The 15,176-nt window shown below is 38.4% G+C and overlaps 2 protein-coding genes across 5 annotated transcripts; one reads left to right on the forward strand and one right to left on the reverse strand.

The window, feature by feature from the left end:
- Positions 1-183: 183 nt before the first annotated feature.
- eif2ak1 (eukaryotic translation initiation factor 2-alpha kinase 1) lies at positions 184-14,754 on the forward strand. 4 transcript variants are annotated; one of them, XM_085361277.1, is made up of 16 exons: positions 184-574; positions 3,557-3,628; positions 3,746-3,913; positions 4,038-4,174; positions 4,333-4,367; positions 4,457-4,556; positions 4,705-4,785; positions 4,878-4,971; positions 5,069-5,117; positions 9,375-9,756; positions 10,206-10,314; positions 10,472-10,578; positions 13,660-13,774; positions 13,865-13,944; positions 14,119-14,352; positions 14,515-14,754. In XM_085361277.1, exons 1-16 carry the CDS (start codon positions 406-408, stop codon positions 14,638-14,640), a joined length of 2,058 nt encoding a protein of 685 aa, XP_085217403.1. In that variant the 5' UTR covers positions 184-405; the 3' UTR covers positions 14,641-14,754. The 4 variants fall into 4 exon arrangements, with proteins under 4 accessions (XP_085217403.1, XP_085217400.1, XP_085217401.1 ...); XM_085361274.1 differs by lacking the exon at positions 3,557-3,628 and having other exon boundaries at positions 4,454-4,556; XM_085361275.1 differs by lacking the exon at positions 3,557-3,628.
- LOC146626399 (ankyrin repeat domain-containing protein 61-like) lies at positions 10,367-13,211 on the reverse strand. The gene is made up of 5 exons (XM_085361278.1): positions 12,655-13,211; positions 12,370-12,464; positions 12,024-12,195; positions 11,649-11,849; positions 10,367-11,310 (listed from the first exon to the last, which is right to left on the reverse strand). Exons 1-5 carry the CDS (start codon positions 12,835-12,837, stop codon positions 10,705-10,707), a joined length of 1,257 nt encoding a protein of 418 aa, XP_085217404.1. The 5' UTR covers positions 12,838-13,211; the 3' UTR covers positions 10,367-10,704.
- Positions 14,755-15,176: the final 422 nt, after the last annotated feature.

Consider the following 15,176-nt stretch of genomic DNA (forward strand, 5'->3'; position numbering starts at 1 on the left):
ACCACCTCAGTGTCTTGACTTTTTAGTTTCATATTTTTCAAATGCGCTTATGTTAATTTTACTTTAAGTTTTTATTTTATTTTATTTTTTTATTTTACAAAAACATAGATTAAATAGAATAAATAAGTTAACCTTTTGGCTTAATACGCTTATTGTCAGACGGTCCCTGTAAGGCTGGGGAACGCAAAACATGGCTGTCCATTGACATGGTGAACCTTATGGCATTTTTCATACAGCTTTTCGGACTTTTCTGCCGTTGTACATTTTCACAAACTGGGATTTAACGTAGAGTTTGACTCATCTTATTGCAGACATGGGGCAGCTTTTTTATTTTTATTTTTTGTCGGGCAGCGTGGTGAATTAAGCGTTTTATTTTGCCATGTCATCGTTATTTCCCGTACTAAAATGTACAGCTCACCGTCCGACAACGGACTCGTGCAGTCGGAGGAATGTTCTGGCAGCAGCGGCCTTTTGCTTCGGCATAACCGTAAACCCAGCTGGAGGCAGGAGGCAGACAGTATCGTTAGCCTGCTAAACTTGGCGACTGAAGAGGACGACGAAGTCCAGTTTGACAGTAAGCAGATTTTCGTTGCTGTGTTTTACAACTGCTAAACTCAAAGGTTTTGTTTACACCGGTGTCAACCAAACGTCCGTGACGGTTGTCCACATTGATTGAGTGAAATGTGAGTTTTGGAGTTGTCGAAAGTCCACACCTGCATTTTTACTTATGTAATATAGCAGGGGCGTAGCTAAGAAGTTAAGAGTCCGTGTGACAAGTAGTGATGGGTCGTTCGCGAACGAAATGGCTCTTAGAGCCGGCTCTTTGACGTGAACGACGCGAGCCGGCTCCTTATCGCGAGCCGTCACGTGGTTTTTTTTTTTTTTCTTTCTCTCAGCCTCTCTCTCGCACTTTTTTTCCGCTTCACTCTGCACGCGAGCCTTGTGCTTTACGCTGGGCAGAGGGGGGAGGGGCGGTAGTTACACTCAGTAGCACAGGAACAGAGCCAGAGAGAGAGAAAGAGAGGCAGGGACAACAACATTAGAAAGGTATAGTAATCATCCACAACTATTTTCGGTTGCAGATGATAAAGGATTGAGAAAGTTTATTCATGCAGGTCCATATGACAGAGAATATGCATGTTCTTTTAGTTTTCATATTATAATTTATATTTAATTGTGTTGTGGTTTGCAGTGTTTTGTGTTCTTTTCACTTTAAATTTGTGAAAGGAAAAAGCTGAAAATGTAAATAGTTAAAACTTGAAATGTGAATAGTTGATTTTTGTATTAGATGATTTATTTATTACATTTTATGTGGAGTGAATAAATAAAAGTATATTTACGGTGGCCCCTAGAGACAAAGCACATACAAACTTCAAATCACGTACGAACTCTGAAGCATGTACAAACTCCAAAACACGTACAAACTCCGAAGCACGTAAAAACTCAGAAGCATATAAAAACTCAGAAGCACATAAAAACTCAAAACACGTACAAAAGAACAACAGAAGTGCTCCAGGATGCTGGGCGCAGTGTTGAGCCTTTGTTATCTTGTGGCTACACAAGCCAGCAAGTACCAATGACCGGATTTGGTGTGTGGTAATAACAGGTAAATGAACTTTTTTTAAAATTATTTGAATATATATATGAGTGCCTGTGTATAAATACACAAACAATACACACATGCTTTCAATTGTGTAATTTAAGTGATCTAGTAGCTCTGCTTTGGAAGTTCAGTTCATGCTAGAAATGTGTTTTGGAGTTTGTACGTGTTTTGTCTCTAGGGGCCACCGCATATATTTATATATAAACATATATAAATAAAACCACTTGTTTTTACGTTAGTAATTCCTTTTGTGCATAATTTTATATTATTGTTAATAATAAATTAATTAAACAACAAAACAACCTGAAGAGCCGGTTCGGAGCCGAAAGAGCCGGCTCTTTTTAGTGAGCCGAACCGAAAGAGCCGGTTCTCTAAAAAGAGCCGGAAATCCCATCACTAGTGACAAGCCATCCTCTGAGAGACCGTTTATTTTAACTGCATGAACAATTTTAAGGATCAGCTTTAGTCTTCAGCCTCAGCCTCCAGTCATGATATCGTGCACAGTACCCTCCAATAAGTATTAATTGAATATGGTGCTTGCAAGCATATTCAATCTTTTCACCTTTGCAAAACCCATTTGAGCTGGGTATGCATTAAAATGTTAACTTAAAAAGCAATCTCATTAGTTGGATGACGTATTGTAGTATCCATTGTTTGAGTTTCCTTTTACTTGAAGCAATCAAAGTAGCATGAATTAGTACAGACATTAAAAAAATAATACAAACACTCCCTTTATTGTGGATAGCTGGTACCCAGCCAGATCCACTTATACTTAAGTATAGTGGCAGCTGTCCTGTTTAAGGCATGTTTAGAGTGAAATGAATTCTGTTAAATGCTACCATTTACCTCAGTGATTGTATTAGATTTAGGATTTGAAATAAACTTCAGTGAATGTGGCCAAAAGAAGAAGCTACCGTAGCTTTATAACTTTTGCTGATTTTGATTGCATGTAAGCTTCCTCTACTTTTGCTGTCTTCATCCTGCACTCTCTCCTTCTCACCCTCTCTATCCTCCTCCCTCAGGCTTTGTGCTGTCACCAAAATGTAAATGTGACAGTGAAACAAAATGTACAACAACAACAATAAAAGCAGGATTTACATCGTTTTATGATAGTATTCTAATTGAATATAGGCTTCCACTGCCCGTTGATAGCTAACATCCTTCTGGCTTGCTCTGGAGTGCTGTTGTGCTGTAAACAAATAATGAAGCCCAATTCAAGCAGAATGGGAATAAAATAAACTACACTGGCTCCTTGGCTGGCATAAAGCGATATGGCAGTAGACTTATGGACAGCTAATAATCTTTAGCGCTCTAGCCTACATCGGCTAAGGTTTGTGATGCTATTTAGAGAATTTGATGATGAAAATTAGGGGTGCTTGTCCCCCCACCAGAAAGGCTCCAAACCCTTTGAAATACACTCGTATATATTTGTGTGTTTGAGGTCTCATTTATGTTTTGGGTTTTGAGGTATGTGCGGCTGAAATGCCTGACTGAATTAAAGCAACCATACCTATTTATGCATGGCCTATCCCTTTAGTTCTTAGTGTCACAGAGAGAAATAATAGTCTTTACATGTGAATTTACTCCATAGAGCCTTCAAATAAAGTGAGTCACAAAGAGGCAGGTCTAGCCTGACCTTCCTCCTTTACATAAACAGGATTTAAAATACACCTGGTTAATGTTTGCTTCACACGTCAGGCCCTCCCTGTGTACGAATTCTGCAATATTATAAAATGAGAGTGACGACGGAGACCATGCAAAGACCCCTACATGCACATCTTCTCCTAAGCTCAGTCATTTTGTGCGATAGGTGGAGGGGGGCCTGTGTCCACTGGATAAGGCAGATAAGCATTACTGTTGTGCACACCCCCTTATGCATAAACAAGATGAGCAAATTTTTTCTTGAAGTTGAATCATTAGTGTAGCTCTGAGGCCTTAATATTGCACCGAAAGGGTTTTCACACAGAAGAATGGATATAGGAGAAAGAAACATTGTAGAAATTATAGCAAAAGTTATTGAAGAAGGTAAGACAGCTGTGTCAGAAATCTACTCTGTGAACTTTACAGAACAGTCAGCTGCTTTCACAAGTGCTTATTTGATCTCATTTTCAGTGTTTTTCTTTCTTTTTGTCCTATGTTTAGCTTCAGACACAGACGATAACCGTGAGGTGTTGATGGCTGGTAGGCATTATCCGTCAATCCAAGAGTTTGCCTCAGCCATCCCCAACCACCTTCTCCTCGGGTCTTTGCTCGAGCACCTGTGCTTTGTTTACGAGAGCAATCCAGCTCGCTCACGCATGCTGTTTAAAGGTAGCCATCGAGATCCTATACTAAGAACTGACATTTAGTTAGAAGAGAAATCCAAATACAGTTCATGTTTAGCATTTGGTTCATGTGTCACATAGGTTTAAGTATTTTATTGCTCCTCTCACAGTCATAGGTCAGCGTTTAGCTGCCATGAATCTCCTTTCACCTCTGGCAATAAGTGATGAATTCAGCACCGTCAGACTCCAGCATAACCGGGCCTTCACCGAGCTGCTTAATGCTGCCAGCTCCTCACTCTACCCTCAGGTAAGTGGATCTGTTGCCAGCACCTACACTGCGTGCTTGGAGTCAGTATGTTAGTTTTAATCAACATTTTTGAGCAAATTCTGTACTTTGATAAACCTTCTTTGCCGCCTGCTGTGTCAAAGAGTGATCATTGTGATTATCCTCGTCTTGGTTTGCAGGGCCTCGGAACAAACGCACACAATCCTTCTCTAAGGTAAATTGTATTTGGATTTTTTTCTGATGCATGTGTTCAAAAGCATATTTCAGTACATTTTTAAGGAAGCCTGTTTGTGCCTTAAGCAGACCTAAGGAGGGACTGTTTCAAGCGCAGACATCACGGTATCTCAGTGAGTTCGAAGAAATCTGTAGACTTGGGAAAGGATCATATGGAAACGTATTTAAGGTATATATAATTTTTGTGACATTCTTTAAGAAACTCTTCTAAACTTTTCATTTTTCCTCACAATTTCATTGTACATGTACAATGACAAGAAAGGTCTATTCTGTTCTAAAACTGGATTTGAGTTAAATCATTGTGTTATCGTTGATAGGTTATGAACAAATTGGATGGACAGTATTATGCGATGAAGAAAATTCTCATCAAAAAAGTTTCAAAGGAAGACTGTATGAAGGTAAGCCTTCTGAGCTGTGCTCATTAGAACACTTATGTAACTTAAATACAGAGATATGAAGTACCCGCTTTAACTTGTTTTACTTGCTGTAGGTCCTTAGGGAGGTCAAAATGTTGTCCAGCTTGCAGCATGTAAATGTTGTGGGCTATCACACCGCATGGATGGAACATGTCCAGCCTGCAGCATGTGAGTATTTCAACTCTGTCCTGCACATGTTTGCTTGGAAGAAATGCATGATGGGACCGCTGATGGAGACTTTGTGTGTAAACTGTCTTTGTTGCAGATCCTGAGTCAAACTTGCCTGCACTAGAATCTGCTGGACGACAAGACAGGTAGGCAGTGTGATTATTATCCGTTTTGGCTTTGTGATTTATTAGGTTGTTGATAATTACAGTGTTACTATTATTCTCATTTATGGGCTCAAATTTTCGTTTCGAGGGTGTGCTAGAATAGATTTGCAGGCGTTAATCTTCAGATGGTACACAGATACAGCATTACTTCTCACCTTATGTGTGCAATGCTGTTTGTTTGCTCCCTTCCTGAATCCCTAATGTGTTCCGACTGGTCAGTTGGCACGATATTTCCACAGTATAACGGTTTAACGTTTTCCTAACAACAAAGGATTCCTGGTTTTAATCCTAGGAGGAGACACAAATGCCATGGGTGGGTGTGCTAAATTAGATGCTGAGCTACCCATTGTAACCCTTTAGGGACTAGCCAAAAGTAACTTTTTGTCAGTGGTTACTAAAAAGACAACAATTTAAAATAAGCAGAAAGGTTTCCTCTTGCTTCTAATGTCCTCTCTGTGCAGTTTTTATACAATTTTTAAAAAACCTAACAAAACAAAAAAACAGCACTTATATCTTTAGCTGATTATATTAATAGTTATTTTTTCAGACCACATTACTGTTATATTAAGGGTTTTAGTTATGAGCAGCAAATTGGCACATGATTTGGAACATGGCTTCTGGTTTAAATTTGTCTCAGTGAGCCAAGTTTGTTTGACTGTTTCATTTTTATGTTGTCTGTGAACAGAAACAGAAAAATCTACCTGTATAAATGAGAACAGATTTATTGGGAATATTGCTTGACTAAAATTTTGTTACCGGTAGTGTGAACAAAGGCATATGGGAGAGAAGCAAACATAATGTTAACCATATTACTGTCACACTTTCCTCCTCTTGTTGGAACGTTGCCATCTGGATTTAGTTGACTCAGGTGCTTAAAGTAGCTACCAAGTAGGCATCTTGCCAATGTGTTACATAGTAGCATAGGTAACAGAAGAAAAGACTGGATTACAAACCAGATATTTAAGGCAGTTCAGTAGCATTGTTTTGTGTGCGAGTAAATAACTCCATTTGTGGCCTATGTAAATGTTTTACAAGTATAGGCTATACAAATTATGAACGGCATTATTAAACTCTCTGGGGAAATGTCATTTTTTTCATTATTTCACAAGTGTTGTTAAACAGAGAAATTGTCCCACCATGGTGTCTCTCTCTGTGGGGATTGTGTTCTTTATAATGTGTGCCTCTCCCTTCTTTCTTGAAACATAATCAGCATCTCTGAGGTTGTCCTTAGCATACTTCAGTCTGACTTGTAGGTGTCTCTAATGCAGAAGTTGAGTTTTTCTTGGGCTGCAACCTCATAGTCCATTCCTGTGTATGGCTCTATTGGATTACTTCTTTTTTTTTTTTTTGACACTGTAATTTTTATTGATAGTTTTGTCACAGTTTAAACATAGACATGTATTGCATTACAGGAGAAATAACCATGCAAGCACACAGTCAAAACAAACAGAACTAAAGCGAACAAAAGGTGTGGGTGCCAATTCTAATCAACTACCGTATGCATGCCTGCCTTTACTCCGCAGCATACATACTCCAGCTTATATACGTACTTTTATACGGGCATGCATCAATAGATATACAGAGTCATAGACCTTAAATGTTTTGTTCGTTCATTAATTTTCCTTGGTGCCATATAATGTCCACTTCTCCCACTTAGCAACGAAAATATCTTCCTTTAATCTGAGAATGTAAGTCATTTTTTCCATTGCATAGATTTCTCCAACAATATTTGACCAGTCTTTTGATGAAGGCGGATCCAGTTTGTACCAGTTTCTTGTTATAGCTTTCTTTGCAGCTATCAATAGGATTTTTGTCAAATACAAGTCGTCGTACAGAACATACTCTCTAATATTCCCAAGATATACAGTTTTAAAATTGTGTGGTAATTGATAGCCCAAGATATTGCCTATTACAAGAGTCACGTTCTTCCAAAAATTATGCAGTTTCAGGCACTCCCAAAACACGTGCGTATGGTGTGCTTCCATGTTACCACATCTTCTCCAGCATGGCAAACTGTCTTGAGTCTTTTTACTTTTGATTTTTGGTGTAATAAAGAATCGAGTAAGGTGTTTCCACCCAAATTCTCTCCAGCATCTTGAGTTAGTCGTTGTGTTCTGGGTTTCACACATATCTAACCATTCCTCAGTTGAGATATCAGTTTTTATTTCCTGCTCCCATTTCTTTTTTATGTATTCAGTTGATGTTGCCGTGTTCTCTCTTAGATTTTTATATAGTACAGAAATCTCCTTGAATTGGAGGCCCTATTGGATTACTTCTTGAAGTCTACCATTCCCGACATGGCTAAGTCATTCATTGGTGTCTTGGCAGTTGTTTTGGGGTCTTTAGACACGTCTCCCTCTAGTTTTCTTTCCACAGTCTTTGAGATCTTTCACTTTCTACCTCTACCAGGCTCGTTCTTTACTGTGTGACTCTCCTTATATTTCTTGGTGATGCTTTTCACTCCAGTTCTTGACGCTTCAAAATGCTGTGATAATTTTGTATAGCCATCTCCTTATTGGTAAGCATCAACAATTCTTTTCTCAAGTCTAAACTGATTTTATTTGTCTTTGGCATAATGCTTTCTCATGTGACAGCTAAAACTCTTGCTGAAGTTTTAACTGTGTAAATTAGAAGATAACCCTTAGATTTAACTTGATTTTACAAGCTTTGAGTATTACAGAGTTACATCATTGCACAGCAATGGTTTGTGCTATGGCTCAATAAAAAGGTCAGTTTTTCAGGAGTCTGATAATGTTGTTTTCTTTTTTTCTGAAAGAAATCTGGATTTTTGTAAATGGTTTTCTTGGGAACACATACATTATGTATGTTTATCCTAGAAACCCTATGTTGATTTCTTTATGTACTAGGTTTCTGACTTGTTGTGTTTAAAAGCATTTGGGAAAATTTTGACAAAACTAATAATTTTCTCCTGCTTTTGTAAAATTACCTTGAAGTGGAACACTTTGGATGAATTGCTGACTTCAATTCAGAGCACAAGTAACATTATTCTTGATTATGTGTAGAAATACCATTAAAGGTGGGCTATTTATTGCAGGTCTTGGCATAAAGTCTGTGTGACTAGTGAACAGTGTTGGTCAAGTTACTTGAAAAAAGTAATCAGTAACTAATTACTGATTACTTCCCCAAAAAAGTAATCCCGTTACTTTACTGACTACTTATTTTCAAAAGTAATTAATTACTTAGTTACTTAGTTACTTTTTAAAAACACGATTTACAACCTGAATAGGTGATAAAGCGATAGATCTTTCAGCCCAATTCTACTTTTTCTACATAATCCATCATACAAAATGTAATCAAATGGAAAAGTCCCTTTTTAAAACTTGTTTTATTCGTTTTAATCTTTTAACTTTATGCATCAAGCAAAAATGTAATTATATGCAACATTCTCTGGAAGAAATTTGTTTAATATTTAAACCTATTTTCTGCACATTCCAGCACATAAAAAGTGTTTACACTCAGTCTTTCAAATAGATGCAAGTAAAACACAGCAGAGAATAAATAAAATCAAAGACTAGCGGTCCTTTTGCTCTATTTTCACCTGTAAAGCAGGAGCGGGGTACGCGGAGGTTTACCCTGGTGCAGGTGTGCCGCAGCGGTCAGTGGAAGGATACGGCAGTTTCTCTGTGAATTTCCCATTACGTGGTAGCGCACTCGGAGCTTGCTTGGAAGCTCACTCACATGTACTGTACCAATGTACCTGCACATGTGATGTGACAATAAAAGTGATTTGATTTGATTTGATTTGAAGTTTAGGGGTTTTTTTTCGCTGTAAAAAGAAGTTTTCTTCCCACGCACAACGGACACTGTTTTTGTCACTTTTTATCAAACTTAAAGTAAGGTCAGTACTTCCACGCTTTAAATGCTGCACGCTCATACTCTCTCCAGTACTCGATATATGATCCACTGTTGATCTGCACACAGCTGTTGTCATGAACGTCGCACTCGCTTACGTCACTGTCATGAGACATTCTCGCAAAAAAAAATCACGGTTGTAGTAACGCAGTAACGCAGCGTTCCTACGGGAAAGTAACGGTAATCTAATTACCGTTTTTGCAATAGTAATCCCTTACTTTACTCGTTACTCGAAAAAAGTAATCTGATTACAGTAACTGCCCATCTCTGCTAGTGAATGACTAGATATCTCGAGGCATGTACAGGCAGCACTAGTAATTAGTTTGTGAACTTGCACTAAGTCTGTCTCGACTCTTTCATTTACAGCCTTGATGAAAGTGGGGAGAAGAACAGCAGCAGTTCCTCTATAGTTTTTCAGAGCCACAGTCAAACACCCGCAGAGACTGCTTCAAGTGCCAAAGTACCTCAGAGAGACACGCAGCCTATAAAAGCCTTAGTTCCCACCCAGGAGGGACAGGTGGTGTGTCCCAAGACGATGCGTCGCATCCCAGAGAACTATGTCCCTTGCGTTTTTCTGGGACAGCAAGGTCCCATTAAGGCCTCCAAGTGTCCTGCCATGGGTTGGGACGCTTCAGCAGTTTTGGATGAGGAGTCCAGTAGGAGTAGCATGGAACTAAACAACAACTCCTGCATTGACAAGGAGTGTCATCAGTGGACTGAGAAGCGTCCAACGAGGCCTTCTAAAGAGGTAGGTGATTTAAAAAAACAACAACAAAAAACCCAAACTTTCTTGGATTTAAAAAAGCTAATTAAACTAATTTCAGATACTGAGGTAAGTGTATGTAGAAGTCATAAGTTCAGGCTTCAGACTGATCTAAATTATAATATTTATAATTATTTTATTTTTATAATTTTTCACAGTTTTCACACGGATGTCAGTGAGATTGAATATCAGTAATATGATCATCTCCAGCACACTGCTCTCGAACAGTGCATTCCTATCAGAGAATAAACTGAAAGGGTATACCTAGTTTAAGATAATTTTATATAGGCTTGCAAAGCAACGCTAGTAAAGCCCATAAATTATAATAAATAATAGACATGAAGGTGGAAATGAGCAATAGGAGTTTTTTCTTTTTCTTTATTGCAAAAAAGAAAAGCAGAGGATGTAACTTTTCTGTTATGGCATATCTGCAGGTGCACTTCCACCTGATGCTTTATATCCAGATGCAACTATGTGAGCGCTCCCTAAAAGACTGGATCTCTGAGAGGAACGCCAAGCCCAAAGAGGAACAAATCTCAAGATGTAATTTCTCAGTTATACATCCATGTTTATTTCAGATTACTTACAGCCCAGAGCTTCATGTTGCTTATAATATATGCAGATAATATTTTTAGGGGTATTCTGAGATAGAAAATCTTTTTGGGGGAGGGGAATAAATAGATGTATTTTCTGTTTTCAGGTCCTTATGCCTGTATTGATACTGAACACACGCTCAGACTGCTAAGACACATACTTGAAGGTGTGGAGTACATTCACTCCAATGGAATCATGCACAGGGACCTGAAGGTATGATTTCTCTTTTCTTTCTTTCATCCACACCTCTGTTACTTTAAGGTTAGTCAGCGGTTTGATGCAAAAGTTTAAAGTCAGGTGGAGTTTGAACTGGTGTCAGGTTGGAGTAATATGAAATTATTATTTTACATATTCCTGTTCACTGTCTGTCACAAAGGAGATGTTGTGTACATTCTCCCAATGGTTGAAGATAAATTTGTACAGCTTGTCAGGAAGGATTTTCCTCGTTTCTTCTTTCTTGCCTCTGACGTGTGTTAGATAAATGTCACTCTTACAAATATCCTGAAGTCTCCTTGGCTGTCGAGTTAGGTTCATGAGGTAGTCTCTCTGTTTAAAGAAACATGGTTTTGTTAAGGTTAAGGGCAGGTGGCCTTTTTGGTTGTAGACAGTAAGCGGTGAGGTCAGGCTGAGGAGCTTCACTAGCAGAGAAACATTTCTCACATTAGGCATGTTGTTCAGGAAAAGGTACAGACAGTTCTCCCCTGCTTCGCTTAGCTTATACATGCTAGCTCCGTAGCTCAGCAGCAGGTCTACGAGCTCCTCATTTCCCATGCTACATGCCTCGTGTAAAGGTGTCATGCCAGCGTTGTTCACTGCATTGGGCTCCGCGCCTTGTTCGAGCAGCTCAGTGATGCTGCTAATGGCGTCTTCTGGGGTTTTAGTGGTCTTTGTAGCCATTGCCACAGCAGCGAGGTGTAGAGGGGTGTTCCCAGTGTGCTGCACTCCCTATTAAAAAGAATAATACAGACTTGTTGAAGGACACAAGATATTTCAACAGTGTTGAGAGCAGAAAGGTTAAAGGAAAACTGAATCACATGCTGCCATTGTGCATCTTTACAAACTTGATCCATGCTTTTGGATGGGAAGGGGCTTTTTATAACCACAGCATATATAATTGAGTGAGTATGTAATTAAGATTGTAAGTAAATATTTAATTAATGATAAGTTGGTGTTGACAGTTATAATTAACTTTTCCTATGTCTTATTATCCATAAAGCACAGTTGATTAAAAAAACAAACAAACAAACATAATACTGAATATCAAATTCTCAAACAATACAAACCATGTTAACATTTGCGCCATGCCTGAGCAGACTGGCAATAATATTCTTATGCAGTATCCCAGCAGCCATATGCAGAGGTGCCATCCCACTGCCATCCACAGCATTAACATCGGCACCATAGCACGCCAGTATTTGGACAGCAGATAGTGCTCTGTAGCGTACTGATATGTGAAGAGCTGTCTGGTGGCCTTTTCTCTCCACCTACAGATGAACCACAATTTAACCAGTATTTATCTTAAAGCAGAATTTACTTCCACAGACTTATTACAGTATGCTGACTTTGACGTTGTTGGTAGCCCTTTTGCATGTTGAACATCAAAGTTAGGAGATTGTAAGAAGCAGCTAGACATCTATTTGCCTACATGGAAAACTCACCTTAGCATTGATGTTTACACCATGGTCACAGAGGAGCCTTAAACAGGCCTCTGCCTTTGTACACACACCGATCACTTTAGTCTGGAACTTGGAATCTGGTTTTTGGGACGTATTCAGGATGCTTGGCCAACCAATTATCACCAAGTGCAGCGGGGTTCGACCAAGCATATCTCTGTGACAGAGGTAAAGGTGAAGACATGGAGAACAGAAGACTTTTAACAGAAAGTACATTATTTTTCTTGTTCTCAACCCCCTATAAAATAATTGTATGATGATCAAATGCTTCAGGAAGTATTAGGTGATTCTACCTGAGTTAGATGTCAGGTTTTAGTGCTTACATCCATACCTCAATTCAGTGTCTGCTCCTGCAGACAGAAGACTCTGCATGCTTTGGATTTTTCTGTAAGAGGCAGCCAGGTGAAGGGGAAGAATAGCAAAGCCCTACCGGGAAAAACGAGTGAAGAAGAAATGGAATAATCATAAATTTAAGTTTCTTGTTTGCCTATAAACAGTTGACATTTATTTGCTATCAAAGTTGTTTTCTTTCTTTGTTTCTGTGAAGTGAGACTTGCTTGCAAGCATAAAAAGATCCTTGCAGTATTTTATAAGATGGTAGCATTGTTGCATTTACCTTGCAGAAGGCTTCTTTATATACTTTGCCTTGTGGCTCAATGAGGAAATTGCTCCCATGTTTCTCAATCAAGTCTTCAATGCGTTGCAAGTCCTCTTCCATGACTGCTGTGTAATATTCATTGCTGTGAATTTTGCTAATGCTACCTCTCTTATCCAAACACTCCTTGTGCTCCTCCAGCATGGTCAAGTGCTGCAAATTCACTGATGTTTTTCATAGAAAGACATCAGGAAGCAATACTTTACGGAAGGGAAGTCGAAAGCTACTTCTGTTTTCTGTGGTTGGTGTTTTTCTAACTTTGATGTGCAGCCTTCCTGTCTGAACTGATAACTTGTTGCTGCACTCGGGGCCAATTTTGGGGGCTTGCTGCATCCGTTCCTGCAACTAACTGTGTTTGCATCACATAGTTACCTTTTATTTACCTGTACTTAAAGTTAAATCTTGATGACTGTGGGGGGATGAAATTGAAAAACAATTGACCATGTTTGGTTACCTTCAATTTTATTTTCATATTTTTACTTTCTCATTTTATTTTTCCATTTTAAGTTATCTTTAGCTAGACTGAGCAAGTGCCGCAGTTGTCTAGCAATCTCATAAATCAGTAAGTTCAGGGAAATAAATGGGGAGAAAATGTAGGTGAAGTCACTACAAATAACGTAAATAAAAAAATGAATACAATTGAAAAGTAATGGAAAAAACAAAATACAGTATAAATAGTCCCATTATTAAAAATATGCTTTCTATTGCATTTAATTGCTTATTTATATATTCTTTTTGTTCACTGGGACAGACTGGATTAATTATTCAATGTATTTTCCCATCAGAGCCTTTATGTGGAAAGAAATTTAAGAAAAAATATTGCACATTTTATGTAAAGTTAGATTCTCTCAAATCATAAGAATGTTTAGTTTTTGTCTTTATTGTATTGCAGATTTCACATAAAAGAATCTGTGTCCTTAGTGACATATGGAACTTAATTATAACCTTTTTTTTTTCTCCCCACAGCCAAGGAACATTTTTCTTCACGGCCATGATTGTCATGTTCGGATTGGGGACTTTGGTTTGGCCTGCAGGGACATCATAGCGGATGGACTCAAAAGCAACACTTCTCCTTACAGCGGTAAGAGTTTACCCACATAACATGGCATGTTTCAGAACCACCAGTAGATGGCAGCGTTTGCTATTTAATGACATTTCTGGTGTTTTCAAGATTGCAGCCATACTTCAGGTGTTGGCACATTTGTGTATGCTGCACCAGAACAACTGAAGGGCTCCAATTATAATTCAAAGGTAATGGACTGCCTTACTTATTAATAATTCATGTTTTCTTTTCATGTAAAAATCATTCTGAAGTGTTAGCAATTTATGATTAGAAATGGTAACATTTTATTAGAATTAATTATTTTTTTCTGTTGTCTTTTAACAACTGTGCTGAACATGAATCTTCATTTGCTGCTCACTCAGTCTGACATGTACAGCATCGGAGTGCTGGCTCTCGAGCTATTCCAGCCTTTTGGTACCGAAATGGAGCGGGTCCGGACACTTGGGGACCTGAGGGAAGGGAAAATCCCTGACTCGTTCTGCCACAGATGGCCAGTTCTGACAAAATACATCATGAATCTCACAGATAAAGAACCCAGTGTTCGTCCCACAGCCAGCCAGCTTCTACAGAGTGAACTCTTCTGCAGTAAAGACAAGGTATGGTGTAATTAAAAGACTATTTCTTTTTTTACTTAAGGAAACAAAGTAAATAAAAGTTACTCATGTAAAGAGTGGATTATGTTTTACTGTTTGAAGTTGTTGAGGTTTTTGTTTTCATAATAATTCCAATCCAGTTTTAAGAATATTCCTCACCCTCAGGTGATCCACGGTTTGCAGAGGAGGGTTGAAGAGCAGGAAGAAGAGATCATGCAGCTGAGGAGACGGATCACTCAGCTCCAGACTTCACAACTCACAGTTAATTTCTCCGAGCTGGAAAACACCTGAGCCTTTGAGGAAAAAAAAAAAAAAAGTTGCTAGCTTAGTGCAAATTAGTGTGTTTGTATGTTTGAATATTTAAGTGTGTCTCATGCATCTGGATTGCAAATACTTTTCTTCATTGAGCAGTTTAATAAAAATTATTTCTAATATATTCGGCAGAGTTTCTGCAAAGCACCGTGTCACTTAAAATCATTTGAGGTATTTCTTTAAAATCTATGATTTATATTATGAGTTTGACAAGTCGATGTTTAAGCAGAACTGAGCAGCAGAATAGTTTATCCTGAGAGTTCAAGGTGCAGTCTTTACTGTTTGACACAATAAGTCCTGTCATTCTTTCTTTTTTCTGAAAACATAGGCACTTATTGTATTTACATGATGAGGGGTTTCTATATTTCCTGCATATATGTTTGAGATTTGTTTAAAATGAGATACAGGGGGTGCGCTCTGTTATGTTTCAATAGCTTTCAAACGTTAAAATGCTGGGAGCACCCAATAATATAGGGAAAATAGCATTTCTACATCGTTTTTGTTTTGTTTTAGTA

This window comes from Diplotaxodon limnothrissa, linkage group LG8 (genome assembly GCF_057381915.1).
Source record: "Diplotaxodon limnothrissa isolate DT_005_m linkage group LG8, D_limnothrissa_male_GT1.1, whole genome shotgun sequence".
Taxonomy (NCBI): domain Eukaryota; kingdom Metazoa; phylum Chordata; class Actinopteri; order Cichliformes; family Cichlidae; genus Diplotaxodon; species Diplotaxodon limnothrissa.